The following is an 18,754-nucleotide window of genomic DNA, read 5'->3' as shown; positions in this document are numbered from 1 at the left end:
TGTTGGAGTGAATGAGACACTATGGGAGTCTGACTTCATACAGGTGAGTCCATGGCACCCATGTGGAAGACCCTGTCCCTCCCCATCAGGGCTGGGACATGTCTCCACACTGTCCCACACACTGTCCTCTGAACATCTGTGCACAGTCTGAAGCACAGCGTTAGGATGACCGGGCCCGGCAGTAAAACACATTCTTTGCCTTTTTAAGACACTTCTTCAGGCGGAGAGTGTGGGGGAGTGTGTGTGGGGGTGTGCACGAGAGTGCGCGCATGTGTGAGCGCTCAGTGACAGTTTCATAAACTCTGTCATCGAACGCTCTGCACAGGTTCATAGGCCTCGCTCAGGTTTAGTCTGAAAGTCTAAATATGGCCTCAATCCACTTCAAAAAAGCTGCGAGGTGAGGAAAAGTGAAGAACTTTCTACAGAGATGTCAAACAGAAACATCTCAAGCAGAAGGAAATGGATGAACCACAGAGAGCTGAGCCTGGAGGACAAATACTCACTGTGTCTGATGGTGCAGTAATAGTGATGATGTTCTCCTCACTGTGGCTGATGGTGCAGTAATAGTGATGATGTTCTCCTCACTGTGGCTGATGGTGCAGTAATAGTGATGATGTTCTCCTCACTGTGTCTGACTTGGATGGTGCAGTAATAGTGATGATGTTCTCCTCACTGTGGCTGATGGTGCAGTAATAGTGATGATGTTCTCCTCACTGAGTCTGATGGTGCAGTAATAGTGATGATGTTCTCCTCACTGTGTCTGATGGTGCAGTAATAGTGATGATGTTCTCCTCACTGTGTCTGATGGTGCAGTAATAGTGATGATGTTCTCCTCACTGTGTCTGATGGTGCAGTAATAGTGATGATGTTCTCCTCACTGTGTCTGATGGTGCAGTAATAGTGATGATGTTCTCCTCACTGTGGCTGATGGTGCAGTAATAGTGATGATGTTCTCCTCACTGTGTCTGATGGTGCAGTAATAGTGATGATGTTCTCCTCACTGTGTCTGATGGTGCAGTAATAGTGATGATGTTCTCCTCACTGTGGCTGGTGCAGTAATAGTGATGATGTTCTCCTCACTGTGGCTGATGGTGCAGTAATAGTGATGATGTTCTCCTCACTGTGTCTGATGGTGCATTAATAGTGATGATGTTCTCCTCACTGTGGCTGATGGTGCATTAATAGTGATGATGTTCTCCTCACTGTGTCTGATGGTGCAGTAATAGTGATGATGTTCTCCTCACTGTGTCTGATGGTGCAGTAATAGTGATGATGTTCTCCTCACTGTGTCTGATGGTGCAGTAATAGTGATGATGTTCTACTCACTGTGTCTGATGGTGCAGTAATAGTGATGATGTTCTCCTCACTGTGGCTGATGGTGCAGTAATAGTGATGATGTTCTCCTCACTGTGTCTGATGGTGCAGTAATAGTGATGATGTTCTCCTCACTGTGTCTGATGGTGCAGTAATAGTGATGATGTTCTCCTCACTGTGGCTGATGGTGCAGTAATAGTGATGATGTTCTCCTCACTGTGGCTGATGGTGCAGTAATAGTGATGATGTTCTCCTCACTGTGTCTAATGGTGCAGTAATAGTGATGATGTTCTCCTCACTGTGTCTGATGGTGCAGTAATAGTGATGATGTTCTCCTCACTGTGGCTGATGGTGCAGTAATAGTGATGATGTTCTCCTCACTGTGTCTGATGGTGCAGTAATAGTGATGATGTTCTCCTCACTGTGGCTGATGGTGCAGTAATAGTGATGATGTTCTCCTCACTGTGTCTGATGGTGCAGTAATAGTGATGATGTTCTCCTCACTGTGTCTGATGGTGCAGTAATAGTGATGATGTTCTCCTCACTGTGGCTGATGGTGCAGTAATAGTGATGATGTTCTCCTCACTGTGTCTGATGGTGCAGTAATAGTGATGATGTTCTCCTCACTGTGGCTGATGGTGCAGTAATAGTGATGATGTTCTCCTCACTGTGTCTGATGGTGCAGTAATAGTGATGATGTTCTCCTCACTGTGGCTGATGGTGCAGTAATAGTGATGATGTTCTCCTCACTGTGTCTGATGGTGCAGTAATAGTGATGATGTTCTCCTCACTGTGGCTGATGGTGCAGTAATAGTGATGATGTTCTCCTCACTGTGTCTGATAGTGCAGTAATAGTGATGATGTTCTCCTCACTGTGTCTGATGGTGCAGTAATAGTGATGATGTTCTCCTCACTGTGGCTGATGGTGCAGTAATAGTGATGATGTTCTACTCACTGTGGCTGACTTGGTGGATGCGGACCGTCTTGGGGATCTTCTCTTGGTGCACACCAGAGCAGGACTTTCGGCTCACTCTGGACTTGAACAGTGTGTTGACCAGTGTGGACTTTCCCAAACCGCTCTGACCTACACACAGCACAAGAGGGGGGGTTAGTTCAAACTACTGACGTTTAGGAGCCTCCCTTTCAGAGGATCAGAGGAGACTGAGGGCAGCCAGCTGGGTTCCTCCAGGTGCCACAGTTCCCCATCCTCCTGCAGGTCAGGGTGACCCACAATGGCGCGGCTCAGGACACCAGAACACTCTTTCGTCGTACGCTTGTACTTACTTACTCCTTTTTTCAACCCAGAAGACTCTGTTCATGCAATATTAGCAGTAGTAGAAATATAAATATCGCAGCAATAAGTGAAGTTACTTCACATTGCAGTATTTTTTATCTTCTTTTATAGATTTGTAAACGTGTATTTTAAATGTTGTATGTGCAAATAAAAAATCAATCAATCAATCAATCAATCAATCAATCAATATTTAGCATCAGACGTTTAACATTTCAAATCTGTTTGAATACTATATTTCATGTTTGGGTTAATGCAGTGGTTCTCAACCCTGTCAGCTCTGAGGCCCCCCTAGTCCTCAGCAGCCCTACATAGTATTTTGTTACATCAGCACTAAACCCCAATGTCTTATAATAATGAGTCATAAATAGCTGTTTCTGGGACGTTAATAGGATGATGCAGGCTATAGGCGTATTAGCCACAATAACCTTTCAAAAACGCCGAAGGCCTAAATTACACAGTTTTGACTTGTATAAGAAAATGTATCTATTTCCAACATAAATAATAAAACATATTTAGCTTGAAGTATAACATAGTATAATAATGATCAGCTTAGCCTATGCAGAAAAGAGCAAAGTAGAAAAGACTCCAGCGAAAGTGCTTGTCCTTCCTAAAGAAAAGTCCACTCGCCAGGAGTTGGAATTTCTCTCCGGGATTCCACGACTCTCAAATATCATGTGTTTGTCACTTCACTGATGGACGCTCGGTGAACCTCGGCCAGAATCAAAGTGGACTAAGTCTGAGAACAGAGCAATGCCCTGCAAGAACAACAATGACCCATATGCCAGAGCAGCAAATCAATCAAAACATGTGTGTTAGCGTGCGTTAGCATGTGTGCTAGTGTGTGTGTTAGCGTGTGTGTTAGCGTGTGTGTTAGCTTGTCTGTTAGCGTGTGTGTTAGCGTGTGTGTTAGCGTGTGTATTAGCGTGTGTTAGCTTGTCTGTTAGCGTGTGTGTTAGCGTGTGTGTTAGCTTGTGTGTTAGTGTGTGTGTTAGTGTGTGTGTTAGCGTGTGTATTAGCATGTGTATTAGCGTGTGTGTTAGCGTGTGTACTAGCGTGTGTTAGATTGTCTGTTAGCTTGTCTGTTAGCGTGTGTATTAGCGTGTGTATTAGCGTGTGTGTTAGCTTGTCTGTTAGCGTGTATGTTAGCGTGTGTGTTAGCGTGTGTGTTAGCTTGTCTGTTAGCGTGTATGTTAGCTTGTGTGTTACCATGCGTGTTAGCGTGTGTGTTAGCGTGTGTGTTAGCTTGTGTGTTAGTGTGTGTGTTAGTGTGTGTGTTAGCGTGTGTATTAGCATGTGTATTAGCGTGTGTACTAGCGTGTGTTAGCTTGTCTGTTAGCTTGTCTGTTAGCGTGTGTATTAGCGTGTGTGTTAGCTTGTCTGTTAGCGTGCATGTTAGCGTGTGTGTTAGCGTGTGTGTTAGCCTGCGTGTTAGCGTGCGTGTTATCGTGTGTCTTAGCTTGTCTGTTAGCCATTTATCAAGCTGTGTTTCACTTGCCAACTCTTTATAACTGCATTGTGGAGTAATTTCACTTATTGCTACGATATATACTATATATTTCTACTACTGCTAATAATGCATGGGCAGAGTCTTCTGGGTTGAAAAAAATACCTCCAGAAAATACTTATATTTCTCACAAAAAAAGTACTCCATAGTGGTAGAGGTACAATATATCATGCCTATAGTGTACTTTGGAACGGCTAAAATAGCATGAAATCGATCCTTTAACACAATGTTTCTCAACAGTCCATGAGCTGACTTTAGCCAAATAAAAACTCTGTTAAACAGTTTGGATCTTTTCTCGACGCCTCTCTCATCTGATCTAATCTATAAAGAGAGTTTAGCAGAAGATATTATCAGCGTGTTGTTGTTTATCAAACAGGAAGCAGTCCAAACCACTTCCTCCTTGAGACATGGCACTTCCTGTTACGGTTTGGGCACGCGCCGCACAAGCTCTATACAGCTGGGGCAAAAATGCAAAATCATAAAAGAACGACAGTACTACAAACTGCTGTACAACGGGCTGAAAGTATCCAACAAACCGGTTTGGCATTACCCAAATCTAAAAGCTTCTTGAAAAAAGCCTCAAAGTGGAGACGAAAACGGGCCAGGAAAGCAACAATAACACCATTAAAAAGCAACAAAAAAGCAACAAAAATGGACAAAAATGGGATGAAAGCGAAACCGAAAAATTATTTTAAAAAAGTGATGAAAAAATTGATGAAGAAATTGTCATAATACGGGGGTGGGGTAAGACGCTAATGCCAATTCGTAGCCCTATTTAATAATGCATGTTCAATTAATTTTCCAGAATATTATCTTCCATTTTGACATCATTATGTGTAAAGGAAGGTTCCCTCTGCTATAGGGACAGGCCACATCCACATTGTCATACACTTTTATTTCATTTACTCCGTTTGAAACTCGAGCAACTCCGGCAATTCTCATGGGATTTGTGGCAAATGCTAATGAACCACGCAGAAAAAACAGGCACTGCAACTTACAAACACACTGAGATAAATATTGAAGGATTTGCCATGTGCTTGAGCCAATTTCTGCTCCCAAAGTGTGTCCTCCGGAGCACAGTGTGTGAAGTGCAACATGTAGATGGTGAAGAGGAGCGGAGCGAGGTCAGTGCCCTGAGGGACAACTTCCCTGGCCAGCCTCCTGCTTTTTGTGTCAGTCCAAAAGCAGGACCGTCTGGAACTTTGCCAACAGCCAATCAAATCTCCGAAAGTTTGACATCCATCCAATCACAATTAACCGCTTCATTAAAACTTCACTGAAATAAAATGAGAAATCTTCGTTAAAACAGATGTTCTCCATCTAAATATTTTCCCTCACGTTCCATACATTGAAACATCCACTGTGCATTAGAGCTGAATTCTCCTACATGGACCAAGCCTTTTCTGAAAGCCCTGGAGAAGAAGCTCTCCATGTGAAACCTGACTCGTAACCATGGAGATTCATGAGGTCCTTTTCCAAATGCTTTATTTTGTTAACCTCTTGAACCTCCACCTGAACCGAGTTCATTTTCACCATTTTGGCTTAACCTGAATCTAAAAGCTTCTGAAGTGAAGCCTCACAGTCTATAGGCCAGTGTAAGGCCTCATTTGAAAGCTAAGACCTTTTCCCAAAAGAGCGACAACGAGGATGAAAATGCAACAGAAACGGGACAAAAAAGCCACAAAAGAGCAAGAAAAAAATGACAAAAATGAGATGAAAAAGAATGTGACAAAAGTGACGACAACACGGCAACAATCTAAGGGAAAAGATCCATTAAGATCAGTTTTGTAGGTCTTAGCTTTCAAATGAGGCGGTGCTCTGGCCTGCAGACTGTAAGCTCCAGCCCAGCAGCTTTTAGATTTGGGTAAAGATTTGTGTGGCGTGTTGGTGTCTCTGGGATGTTCTGCGGAGTAGCTTTAGACGCCGGGACACTCACCCACCACCATGACGTTGAACTCGAACCCAGCCTTCATGGTCTTCCTCCTCATCTGGTCCAGGACGGCCTCGATGCCCACGTACCCGAACAGGTCTGCCCCGCTCAGGTAACTCATGCCGGGGTCCGGAGAGCGGGGACTCTGTGGCCCCTCCGTGTGCTCCGTGTGCAGGCCGTTCTCCAGGGTCTCCCCGTTCTGCCTGAGGCTGTCCTGGGCCGGGGGGTGCTCCTGGGGGACAGGGAGAGGCCTTTACCAGCGGACATTTCAAAACGGTTTGATCCCACAAACAAATCTACACAAAGGGTAGTAAACATGTGTTTTTTGGGGGGGAATATTTATTACAGTGTCTCTCTTTGGTCCTGCACTTTGACTCCCGCCCACTAGAGAGCAGCACACCCTGCAGTTCACCTGAGATACAACAGACACCGTGGAAGAGAGAGACATCGGTGTGAATTCACTTTGGCTTTTTCTGCAAAGACAGAGGCCTGGACAAGAGACAAGAGCTGCACACCTTTGAGTAGGAGGGTGACAATATATCGATTTTCCGATATATCACGATATCTCCCAGGACGATATGATACTGATTTTTTGTTGATGACGTCAAGCGTATTAATTAAGTGGTATCTCCAACTTCGTCAGTTTCATTCATTTTGTTTATGAACAGAGAAGCTGCTCAAAGTTACACAGTCTGTGCTGGACCATCAATATTTGTTTCTTGTTTTTTTAGGCTCAGTCAGTCTCATTGAAGATGGGCTGCCCAAATAAACAAAATACACTCAAAACTAAATGTAATCCCAGTTGGAATCAAATGAACTGTTTTAAATGACATTTAAGTCCTTAATTTAGGCACAATTCATTTGATGCTTTGAAAGTTTTGTAATGCCCTGCAGAAACTCTTGAGTGTGTAGAATAAAAAGTCCATTTGTAAATGAGTCGTTTCTGGAACACTTTTGGTCAGACATAACAGATGCTTCTCATTAAACACCGTTATATCCAACCTTTACCATGAACAACTGAAGGAAACGGAGGATCAAATGAAGCACTGCGTCCACCCCATGTCAGATACAACTCACACCAGCACATTCAACCTGACCACAGAAAGGGCCCTATTGTGCATATTTTTGTGGTAGGGGAAAGCGGAGCACTGAAATTCAGCCACATCAAAGCAAAAACATCAGCAGTTTTTCACCATCTGAAAAACATCAGTGAGATCAGAGTGTCAAAGCCAGCAGGTACTGTACTCTCTAACCAGCTGTGTTTTTACACACTGAGATATGTTCTTGCCTCAGCTTCGACGAGTTGATGCGTACCTGTCTGGTTATTGTGCGTGCCCTCAGTCACGCAAAACGACCAAAGATGTTGTTAGCATGTGGCCTCTCTTAATGTATTCCTACAGCTCCAAACAGGGGTGACATTAGAAGCGACCTCGCTCTTCCACACGCACCAAGACCAGACAGGTACGGATCAACTCGTCGAAGCTCAGGTTAGAACAGATCTCAGTATATAAGAGCTGCAGTACATCCGACCATATTAGTCCAGTGCTCCGGTCTCTGCACTGGATTCCTGTCCCTCAGAGAAGAGTATTTAAAACAGCTCTGCTTGGTACAAGTCTTTTCATGGTTCAGCACCAAAGTACACGTTAGAGCCGTATGAAGCATCTCGGCCCCTGAGAACCTCAGGGAGGGGTCTCCTGATGGTCCCAGAGTCAGGACTAAACACGGTGAGGCTAAAGCTAAACTCTGGAACAGTCTCATGAGGCTGCACATGCATATAATAAGTATTTTATCTGCACTCCTGATTACTGTTTATGTTGATGTTATATTGTATTTTTATTTAGTGTTTATTATTTTTGTCACAGTTTTCTCTCATTAACGACTTTTAATTGACCTCAGTGTGATTTGACTCTGATTCAAATGATGACACAGATCTCCTGTGCGACAGAGCTTAGACGCACCATATCTTCCATAAGCTGCATAACATACAGTCCACATAATTAGTACCCACCTCAGCCTGGGGGCGCTCCGGCAGGTGCTCATGTGGGTGCTCCGGCAGGTGCTCCGGCGGGTGCTCCGGCGGGTGCCCCTGGGTGCTGTCATCCTCCGGGGCCCCGTTTGAGCGGGTGACCTCTGTGTGCTGGTCCTGGGCCTGTCCTGAGTCCTCCTGTCCCATCTCTGAGCTGCCATTCGTGGTTGGGGCGGTTATAGGGGCTGTGGGGGGGAGTACCTCTGTGTCCTCCATTGGGACGTCCCGCTCCAGGTCTCCAGCACTTTCTGCCAAAAAAAAAAGGAAAAAAGAGTGAGATGACGATTTGAAAGATTTAACGTGACAAAGTAGAGTTTTGGACGTTGAATGTGCTCTGTTACACACTGGACCGCTGAAGCCTGATGTACATGTATATCTGTGTGACCGGCCCCCAGGTTGGGAACCACTGCGGTAAGGATAGGACGGCCACCTCCCTGAAGTGTACTGGTTCTGATTAGTCTTTCTCTCTTCTCCCTCCTCTTCCCTGCACTTCTTTTCCCCTCCTCCTCTCCTCTCCCTTCTCCTCCCTGCTCTTCTCTGCTCTTCTCTCTTCTCTCTCCTTTCTCCCCTCTTCCCTCCTCTTCCCTGCTCTTCCCTCCTCTTCCCTCCTCTTCCCTCCTCTTCCCTCCTCTTCCCCCTCCTCTTCCCTCCTCTTCCCTCCTCTTCCCTCCTCTTCCCTCCTCTTCCCTCCTCTTCCCTGCTCCTCTCCCCCCTCCTCTTCCCTCCTCTTCCCTCCTCTTCCCTCCTCTTCTCCCCTCTTCCCTCCTCTTCTCCCTCCTCTTCCCTCCTCTTCCCTCCTCTTCCCTGCTCTTCCCTCCTCTTCCCTGCTCTTCCCTCCTCTTCCCTGCTCTTCCCTCCTCTTCCCTCCTCTTCCCTCCTCTTCCCTCCTCTTCCCTCCTCTTCCCTGCTCTTCCCTCCTCTTCCCTCCTCTTCCCTGCTCTTCCCTCCTCTTCCCTCCTCTTCCCTCCTCTTCCCTGCTCTTCCCTCCTCTTCCCTCCTCTTCCCTGCTCCTCTCCCTGTGCCTCTGCAGATGTGACAGTTTGCAGCAGTGGAGTGTGGGAGAAACTGCTCTGAGGTGCTGGAGGCTAAATCTCAGTGATCTCAGTGTCAGGTCGTGTCTGAGCGTGAGCGTGAGCGTGCACGTGCACGTGCATGTGCGAGCAGTGACACTAAGAGGATCAGCCGCCACAGCGCCTTATACATGTGTGTGTGTGTGTGTGTGTGTGTGTGTGTGTGTGCGTGTGCGTGTGCGTGTGCGTGTGCGTGCGCGCGCGTGCGTGCGTGTGCGTGTGCGTGTGCGTGTGCGTGTGCGTGTGTGTGTGTGTGTGTGCGTGTGCGTGTGTGTGTGTGTGTCTGATTAACGTGTTTTTTCTTCTACTGTTGTCTCTACTTTATTTACCTTTGTAAATGTCCTCATGTTTCAGGTCTGGTGTGTAATAAGTGGGTTCTAAACTTCAACAAGCACTTTTGTGATGCTAATTAATATCACAGTGATGGAGGAAAAACACAAGGGTGAGACTGGGCTGTGATTGGCTGATACGATGTTCGCTTGATCCAATCAGTGGGAAGACGCTCTTCCCATCTCTTTAAACAGAACCTCTCCAGGTGAATGTTACTGTGCTAATGAATATTACTGTGCTAATGAATATTACTGTGCTAATGAAAGCCAGATTCACTGAATGAATCTGGCTTTTGCCCAGTTTTCCTGTTGCTGAGGATTTATGGGAACAGGCACTTTGTGGCGCTAAATGAAAAAGGTGTGGCTAAGTACTTTAATCACCAAATATATTTGAAACCTTTGACTCTTCAGCACAGTGGATGGGACAGTAACACACCTGCTCGCCCGTTAGGAGGTTACACTAATAACTGTTACCCAGTGGGCCGGTTCTGACTTGGACTGGGCCGGTGTTGGGCCTTAAAGGGCAGCTGTCCCAGTGGTGCCGGTGCGGCTTTGACAGATAAAATGTTCATGTTCAGGACGGTCAGTCAGTTCAGAGGCGTGTGTGATCAGACTGAGGGCAGGAGGAGAAGTGAAAGTGTCCAACACGTGTGAGGCTTTCAGATTATGGAGTCAGCCTAAATCAGGTGGAACAGTGTTGACTCCAGGAGCTAATCCACACACAGCACAGGTGGCACTTTGATTCAGCTTTATTTACAACGTGACAGTGACGCGGCTCCAGGACCGTCCGGGTTTTCTATGTTATATGTGCTTGAAAGTGGATGAGGCTGCTGCCATGTGCAAGTCTGTCCTCAGCATCGTGGGTTTGAGTCCTGGCTCAATTTGCTAAATGTCTCCCTTCCAGCCTCTTTCACACTGGATTGTAACACAAGATGTGTCCTCAGAGCACCGGGGCAAATCCTACAGCCTATGTTAGATTAGTTCTCTTCCCTCCTCCTCTCTTCTTCCCTTCTCTTCCCTTGTCTTCTCTCTTCTCTTCTCTTCTCTTCTCTTCTCTTCTCTTCTCTTCTCTTCTCTTCTCTTCTCTTCTCTTCTCTTCTCTTCTCTTCTCTTCTCTCCTCCTCTTTTCTTCCCTCCTCTTCTCTTCTTCCCTTCCCTTCACTTCCCTCCTCTTCTCTTTTCTTCTCTCCTCTTGTCTTCTTTTCCCTTCTCTTTTCTTCTCTTCTCTTTTCTTCTCTTCTCTTCCCTCTATTTCTCTCCTCTTGGATTCTACTTTCTCCCCGTGTGAGTGAACTGAAAGAAAGCGTTTCCCAGTGAATAGAAGCTGCAGAGGTCCAAATGTGTGAATGTGACCAGCCTGAAGCCTTGACACAGGGGCTGGCTGTGTCCATTCAAATCATTTGGGGTGAGGGCCATTTGTTCTCCCGTCCACAGGACCTTTTCATCACTATATCGCCGAAGATCAATCCAAATCCAACCTAAATCACAATCGAATGGTCTCGATCGACAAATGAGAACTGCTGCTGTTACAAAAGGGTCAAAAGGAGTGAGATAATATGCATGTTGCATCCTGGTTCTATCACCAGAGTCATCATATGAGGAAATCAAACCAACGAGAGTTGCGTCATCTTACAACTAAAACAAAGCTGATATTGTATTTCAAAACAATGGAATACATTTACTTACACTTAAACCCGATTCACAAGGGGTCAAATGCACTGCCATGGTGGGCCTTTGTGTGCTCTCAGTCATTTGGAAGGTAAAAATTCCTTCAGTAAAACATAGTCTCGTTGGACGGGTCAACGGTCACCAGTTCCACCTCATAATGAAACGATGTGTTCCCCAAACTGGTCCAGCCCTGGTCCCAAAGGTCACAGTGTGGTCTGAGCTGGACTCTGAGAGCAGGGGACGGAAGTGAAAAGAGTCGAAGCACTTCCACAGTACACACTTTCTGACACAGATCAGAAGAGGACGCCCCAAATGTTCCCAGGAACTAAAACTACTGCGCCTCTCACTTCCTCCTGGACATGAGCAGGCCCGACGCGTCAGTAGGTCAGTTACAACGTAGCTGCCTGCCTGTACAACTACATCATGTGCAATGTATCCGATGTGTACTTTTACTTTTACAATTATTGGTCAGGTCTTTGAGGTTATTGCGACACCTCTGTTAAAACTGGATTTATGACAAGCTTTGCAAACATCCCATATTCTGAGCTAGCCTGGGAGTCCCCAGGCTGCTGTGTTTGGAACTGCACAGCAGCCTGGGACCATGGCCCAAATCTTCCTTCAATCACTGAACGAGGAGGGACGGCAAGACGATGACGTACTATTCCACATACGGAAGCTTGTAGTTTGTTTACAGATAAATAATAAAAGGTTTATTTTCAGATCCAACATGACAGCAGCAGACGCAACGCCATCTTTAGATCAAGCTTCAGGCCGTGTTCTAAATAGTTTAGCTCGAAAGTTTACAGCGGGTACGTCATACGTCCTCTGACACCATGATGCGATTGGTTATGGCAACAGCAGACACATATGAGAGACATTCAGCACAATAAATGACTATGGACGATCATAAACCACACCTCTCCTACGAGAAAGGGAATTGGTGGTCCCTGGTGATAGCCAGGCTACTACTTAGCGGCCTGATGGCCTGGTCTGCAGCTCTGAAGACAGATTTATTTCATTTGTCATGACATGTCCAACACATTGAATGTGTGTGAATGTGTCTGTTCTGGTGAAGGTGTTTGAGCCATTGGTGTATGATCTGCTCCTAATGCTTCTTTAGCCTAATAATATTCTTAATCCTCTACAATCCGGAATCAGAAGAGTATAATCACTGCCTCCTTCAAAGTATTAGACGTTGTAAAAGCAGCCCTTGATCTGGTTAGCAGTGTTTATCAATCTCACACGGTGAATCGATGTGCGCAGGAATCACAACATTAGAGACTTCAGGTCAAAACTTAATAAAATAAGCCTTATAATAAGTCTTTTTTTTATTCTGTTATATTAAAAGTAAGATGTTAAGAATGAAAACTAGCCAAAAATCTTCAGTCTTGTTTGACCCTGTCACACTGCTCAAAGGGAACCCCACAGGGGTCTGTCTTAGGGCCCTTATTTAAATCTTTTACATGAACTATATCAGTGAACAGCAAACTATACAGTATATGTACACAGATATGTATAAGTACACAGATGATACAACACCAATTTAAAACCATTTATAGAAAACATCGTCTCTTTAACATTGGTTTTGTTAAAAATATCTAATTCAGAATAGAAACAAGCAGCCTGCATGCTATAAATGAACAAAACAACACGTCGGCTCTTATAGGTCACACCTGTCTGCAGGCACCAGACCCTCAAAACTCATTATCCTGCTCAAACGTCAGACGCATCCCAGTCTAAGTCAACGAAAGACCAAGTCATGCAAGAAAACACTGAATAAACCTTTGAACTGTAGGTGTAAGGACACGTCTCCATTTCAGCAGGCATGAAAGGAAAGTGATGAGTGAGGGATGGAGAGAAGCATTTCCATGTGCCTCAGTTTATATATGTAAACATGAGTCTCTATTAGATGATAATGGGCTGCGGGTTTACATTTCGAACAGTGTTCACGTGGGATTAAGCAGTAGAAAAAGTCCAGGGCATCAGCCAATCAGACAAGACCTCTGGACTATTGTTTGTCTCACAGACGTCACCACAGTCCATCCAGTTCAGTGGAGTTAAAGCAGTGACTGGAAACTCCACACTCGCCCTGATGCTTCCATGACGACAAACTACTGACCACAACACTTCAACTCCACTGTCAGCAGAAAGATCATCCAAATATGTTTCCCAACAAGAGCAGGAGTGTCAGGAAGTTGATTTGACTGTGACTTCCTCTTCTTGACAGTCATAAGTGAAAGGACGTGCAGTTGTGTAGCTCCTGTGTGGAGCTGCTGGTTAAAATGTGGAGAAAGTACTGGGACCATCCGCGGGACACAACAACTGTCCTGTGTCAGCACAAATCCACAAAGGCCAAACCGGGATCATTATTTTACAGCAGCTTCATAGTGGTGCCATCACATGTCTGTTTTTCAGAGGGATTTTTCAATATCGAATACCAAGTCGGACTTTTTCATTTGAAACAAAAACAAAAAAAAGCTAAGTTCTATATTTTTCAACAGATGTTTTAACTCATGATTAGCTCTTTCAAAAACAAAGCAACAGAATGCCCTCTAGATCTCTGAAACTAACAAAATAAAACGAGACATTTGAACTAAATTCAGATTTTGTCGCTGAAAATATTGCCAATTTTGGCCATATTTACAAAAACATGAATTGACAGAAAGTCTGCAATGCATTTCCCCCTCACACTGATGTCAGTCATGGAAAAGGTTCAAATATTGATCCCCATATTGAAGGTGAACAGGGAAACTTTTCAAACTTCGACGTGAAACCTTTGATGCAGATGTATTACAAATGTTTTAACATTTCCTATATCTAAATCTAAATAACGGACGGAGCCAGGTTTGATTGAATGGTTTTATTTTGTGACATATTTGTTACACATACTTTTTCAGAGGGATTTTGGATCTAGTTTACTTTTAAAATAAGATGTTTTTTTAAAGAAAAATTGGCAAAATTTGGCCTTGAAATTCAAAAGTCAATAAATCGTCCAAGGCTGTAAAGTTGAAAGTGTCGGAGCTCCTGACGTGGAGATATTGTGGCATCAATGTGAGGAAAATGCATTTGGATAAAATGGCTCTTGAAGTGACCATTTCCCAATAAACCTATGGAGAAACATTGAGTCAGTGAATAATTAAAGGTGTTCTTGTGAAGATCAGGGAGTTTGTTTTGTTTCCAGATGAAAGTTTCTATGTTAAGAGACTGACAATGGTCTGCAGGGTGTCGTTGTCCCTCATTGGCCTGTAGCCTCTCGCAGTCCGAACCCCACAGCCCAACTGTTGCTCCAGGCACATGTCCCCCCCTACGCCGTCTGAGCGGGACAGACCTCACCCGCCGACAGCTCAACACTTCCACGTTTCACTGTCCAGTTCTCGGCTCCAACAGCGCTAAAGTAAAAGTGCATTTACCCCCAAAAGCAGAGAGGAAAGTCCGTTAGGAGTGCTGTCCTCCCCCCTCTCTCCCCAGTGCACCCCAAAACTGGCTCAGTGGGTCTTTGTTAGCCGGGGCCGAGCCTGACCCTAACCCCGAACGGTCCTACCTGCTCTGGTGCACCGGGCGGACGGGTCAGCGGGCGGCCCTCGGGGACATGTGGACACCGGGACGTCCTCCTCCTGTATTTACAAGTCCTGGGTCTTGTTCTGGCCACACGGCTGGGACTCGCTCCCGGGGACGGGCGCACATGAGCGGGACAAGCACACATGGGGGAGGGGGGCCGTTCATTCACATGGAAATTAGATTGAACTCCTCTAATCCCCCTGCACCTCCCGTCCCGCCTCCTCCGCCTCCTCCTCCACCACTGCGGGACGTCCCAAACTGAGCAGAGCCACTCACTGGAAGACGGAGGGAAAGGTCTTATTGTGATCACAGATTCAGCAGTGGCCATTTAAAGACCTGAACCCAGCACTTCTTCTCCAGTTTGGCTTGACCCAAATCTAAAAGCTTCAAGATCAAGACGAAAACGCACAAAAAAATGCATCAAAAAGTGGCAAAAATGAGATGAAAACGCAATAAAAAACAAAAAAATCAACACAAGCGCAACATGAAGGTAACAAGAGAGCAACAAAAGACACTTTTTATTTATTTAAATCGTCTAAAATGACAACGGGACTGATATTTATGCTTTGAAAACTTGTTTGTGAATCCAACCTAATAAAAAGAGGTTGTAACTGTTCTCCGTGCCTTTAGCTTTGCCTTCAGACTGAGCACACCTGTCCAGTCAGAATCTCACACAGAGGAAAACCTGCTGGACTGAGAGCCCAAAGTCAACAACATTTCTGGGTCTTAATGAAGATGTTGATTATTCAGTGTTTTTATAAATGTTTCCTCTGTCCATTGAGTTTGTTTGTTTCTACTGCACGATACCTGATGCAGTACTGCCCCTTATGTTGTACAGGTGTAAGTACTCATTTGTCAGTGTGGTGTGGGCCTTGTATACTCCAGGGTGCTGTAGATCTTTAATGATGTGGTATTCAGTGTTGTATCTTGATGTTTACTACATGATGTTCTTAACTGTGTTTTCTCTGTATTATGTGTGGCTCTTCTGTCTCAAACTTGAAGCTCTGCATCATGTGACTGAGACTGGGCTTATCAATCACACCTGAGCCACTAATTTAAGTCTATGCCCTGAAGAAGGTCCAACTTGTAAAAGACTTTTAACCAGGTATCGGAGTGTCTCAGATTTTCACACCCGGATGGCTGGATTTGAAAATAAGGGAACATTTCCGTCTGCGAGCCGTCCCATCAGCACAGGCAAGCTCCTACACGGGGTCACATGTGGAAGTGACTATGACGCAACCTCGCTACAACACTTCACACTCAGTCTGGAGATGCAGAGACTCTTTTATTATTATGATTTTGTTACAATACGAGAGACTGATGGGGCACAAAGCTCTCCCTGGGTAAAACTGACTGACTTCCTTAACCACACCTGAACTGAGCAACATTTGATCTAAATCTAAAAGCTTCTTGACTGGAGAGCAACAGTGTAATGCTTCATTTGAAAGCTAAGACCTACAAAAGTGATCAGAACTGTTTTGTCACATTTTTGAAGCGTTTTTATCTCTTTTTTGACGTGTTTTCACCACATTTTTGTCACATTCTTGTTGCTTTTTGCTATGTTTCTTATTTGTTTTGAGCCTCTGTTCACGTCACATGTGAAGTCATGAACAGTGACGTCGAGTCTGACTGTGTTAAACTTGGCCCGTTCACATCTGTGCTGTGTGGATGAGGCCATTACCATGACACGCGGCTGTTTGTGTGATTGGATTTGAGCACATCAGATGTTTGTGTTGTGCAAAGCAGGAAGTGGAACAAGACCGTGCAGGCCTCCCCTGATTCACCCTCCTGTCGTCATGCACTTTGATTGGGACGGCGGACGGGACATGTATCACTGATCAGATCTGTCAGCATTCCAAACAGAGGAGTGATGGGGAAATTCCCATATTCCAAAGTGAATCTGTGACACCAATGTGTGCAGACACTGGGGGCAATGTGGGGGAAGTGTCTTGCCCAAGGACACAACGACAGTGTGCACTTTCAGGAGGTGGGATTCGAACCTCCGACCTTCCAAACATGAGACGACCCGCTCTACCATCTGAGCCACTGTCGCCACTCGTCATCTCAGAAATCCTCATCAACAAACCCGTCAGACAGATGGAACTATTCTGGAGCTTAGGAGGGGTGAGCGGGTCAGGTGGGGGTCAGGTGGGGGTCAGGTGGGGCTGGTGTCTCAGGTGGGTCAGGGGTTGGTTGTCACGTGGCTCCTACAAGTGTCTCCCAAAACATTAGAGCTGCTCCAACCTTAGAAACTATTAAAAAACTGAACATGCCCCTGTGTCTTTAGCCACTGCTGTCTCCCACAAAGGAAATGACCATATTTTGGATTACATCTTTCGTGCTACACGTGGATACCAAACTTTAATAAGGCGTGGGAAAACATTGAAACTAATGGCCTGTCAGGAATCTGTTCAAGTGTGTGTGACACTTTAGACACAAGTTTTCTTAGTTTGTGACGTTCATAGTTTCACTTCCTTATTGGACACTGACAGGAAGTGACATAGATAGTGTTGCCATGCCGACCATGTTACTTCAATAGGAAATGAGTCAAACTGCTATGAAACTTTACCTTTACCTTAATCTATGTCACTTCCTGTCAGTAGCTGAAACATTAAAATAAAAATGACTTTTCTTCCAACATTTCTACATGAACATTTCTGCCTGACTGAAATGAAATGATAATAGTTACTTAGCCATCCAAATCATTCACATTTAATCAAGTTGCACTAAAAGAACGTCAAGAATTGGTGTGAATGTGGTACCTTCCACATGTGGACTGGCAGTTTCTTTCATAAACGGAAACAAAACTCCGTAAAGCTGACTGTGGTTCTGGCCTTTGCTCCTGTAGGTCCTGTTGAACCTGTGCCTCACCGTCCAGCCTGTCGCTGACCTCTCCATCGGTCACTTTGGAGCACAAGCGGGAGAGAAAACTGTGATTCCTCCCTCTCACACTGAATGATGATTCACCACTGATCATCACCAAAGGACACGCTCTGATGGACCTGCACGACATGAGGCTGAGTCAGGAACATCTACCTGCTCGCCAACATGAGGAACCTCACTGTCTCTGCTGGGACCATCACAGACTGCTCCATGTCTCCATAATAACTGTAGATACTGGGGGTTTGAGGATCTGCCGATATCCGATAATTCACCGATACCAAGAGTGTGAAATGAAAACGTGAATGTTCTCTTTTCTCCAGCGTGAGATCTTTTTTTTTTGTTACAGGTCAATGATATCTATGAATAAACAATGGGAAAACATGACGCAAAGATCACGGGACTTTTCTGCACTAAATATCCTCGGGTATATGACAAAGTATAGAGGATTGTGATGCATCATGGGATTTGCAGCAATAATAAACTAATGAAGCACTATGCACCTATGTTTTTTACAAAGGGTGGTTAGCCCAGCAAACCGGTGGCTCTTGTGCTTCAGGATCAATTTTATTTCAGGTTTTTTTAGGGTTTCTGGTAGGTTTTTGGAAATGGAATGTATATGTAACCATGGAGACGGTTCAATCAGCAGTGAAACCTAAAAAAAACATTGATCCTGGAGTGTCCATCAACACAGTCACGGTTCCTGCCTTGATCAGTAGATTATTCGTATGTTTGTGGACTGAGGAACATCCACAGTCGACCTCACAGCACAAGCACTCTCAGACCCCACTGTGAGGACGACTGAGGAACATCCACAGGGCGTAAACAACATCACCTGTGTTGGATAACTTGACTAATAGGCTGCGTTCATGAGACATCACCACATTCTGAAGAGCCTATACTTTAAAACCCCATACTGGTAACTATAGTAACTGTCTTGATGCAGATTTGTAATTCTTGGGCCGATTCACATGAAACAAAAACTGTCGTCTCTTCAGCTCATGTGAACTATGGTCGGATTATTTCATCACAAAGGCGTCCAAAAGTAGAGACAACATTCACAAACATGAGCGTGAGTTGGTCAGTAGAATCAGAATAAAGTGAATCCGATTTAGTTGGGAAAAGGGGGATTTGTGGTTGAAGACGTGAATAAAACTTGTAAACAACACACCACTTTTTTA

At 45.0% G+C, this 18,754-nt stretch overlaps 1 protein-coding gene across 1 annotated transcript in view; it reads right to left on the bottom strand.

Annotated features, from left to right (window-relative positions):
• Positions 1 to 18,754, bottom strand: part of LOC306969739 (uncharacterized protein) — a 78,705-nt gene that overhangs the window by 10,443 nt on the left and 49,508 nt on the right. The window contains exons 4-6 of the mRNA XM_079565443.1: positions 8,051 to 8,316; positions 6,049 to 6,274; positions 2,270 to 2,398 (exon numbers count right to left, since the gene is read on the bottom strand). Of these exons, the coding sequence (XP_079421569.1) occupies positions 2,270 to 2,398; positions 6,049 to 6,274; positions 8,051 to 8,316 (621 nt within the window). The remainder of the gene's footprint in view (positions 1 to 2,269; positions 2,399 to 6,048; positions 6,275 to 8,050; positions 8,317 to 18,754) is intronic.

The sequence above is a fragment of the Gobius niger genome (assembly GCF_951799975.1).
Source record: "Gobius niger genome assembly, chromosome: 10".
Classification (NCBI taxonomy): Eukaryota; Metazoa; Chordata; class Actinopteri; order Gobiiformes; family Gobiidae; genus Gobius; species Gobius niger.
The sequence above is the reverse complement of the archived record's forward strand: the minus strand, read 5'-3'. Positions and strand labels throughout refer to the sequence as shown.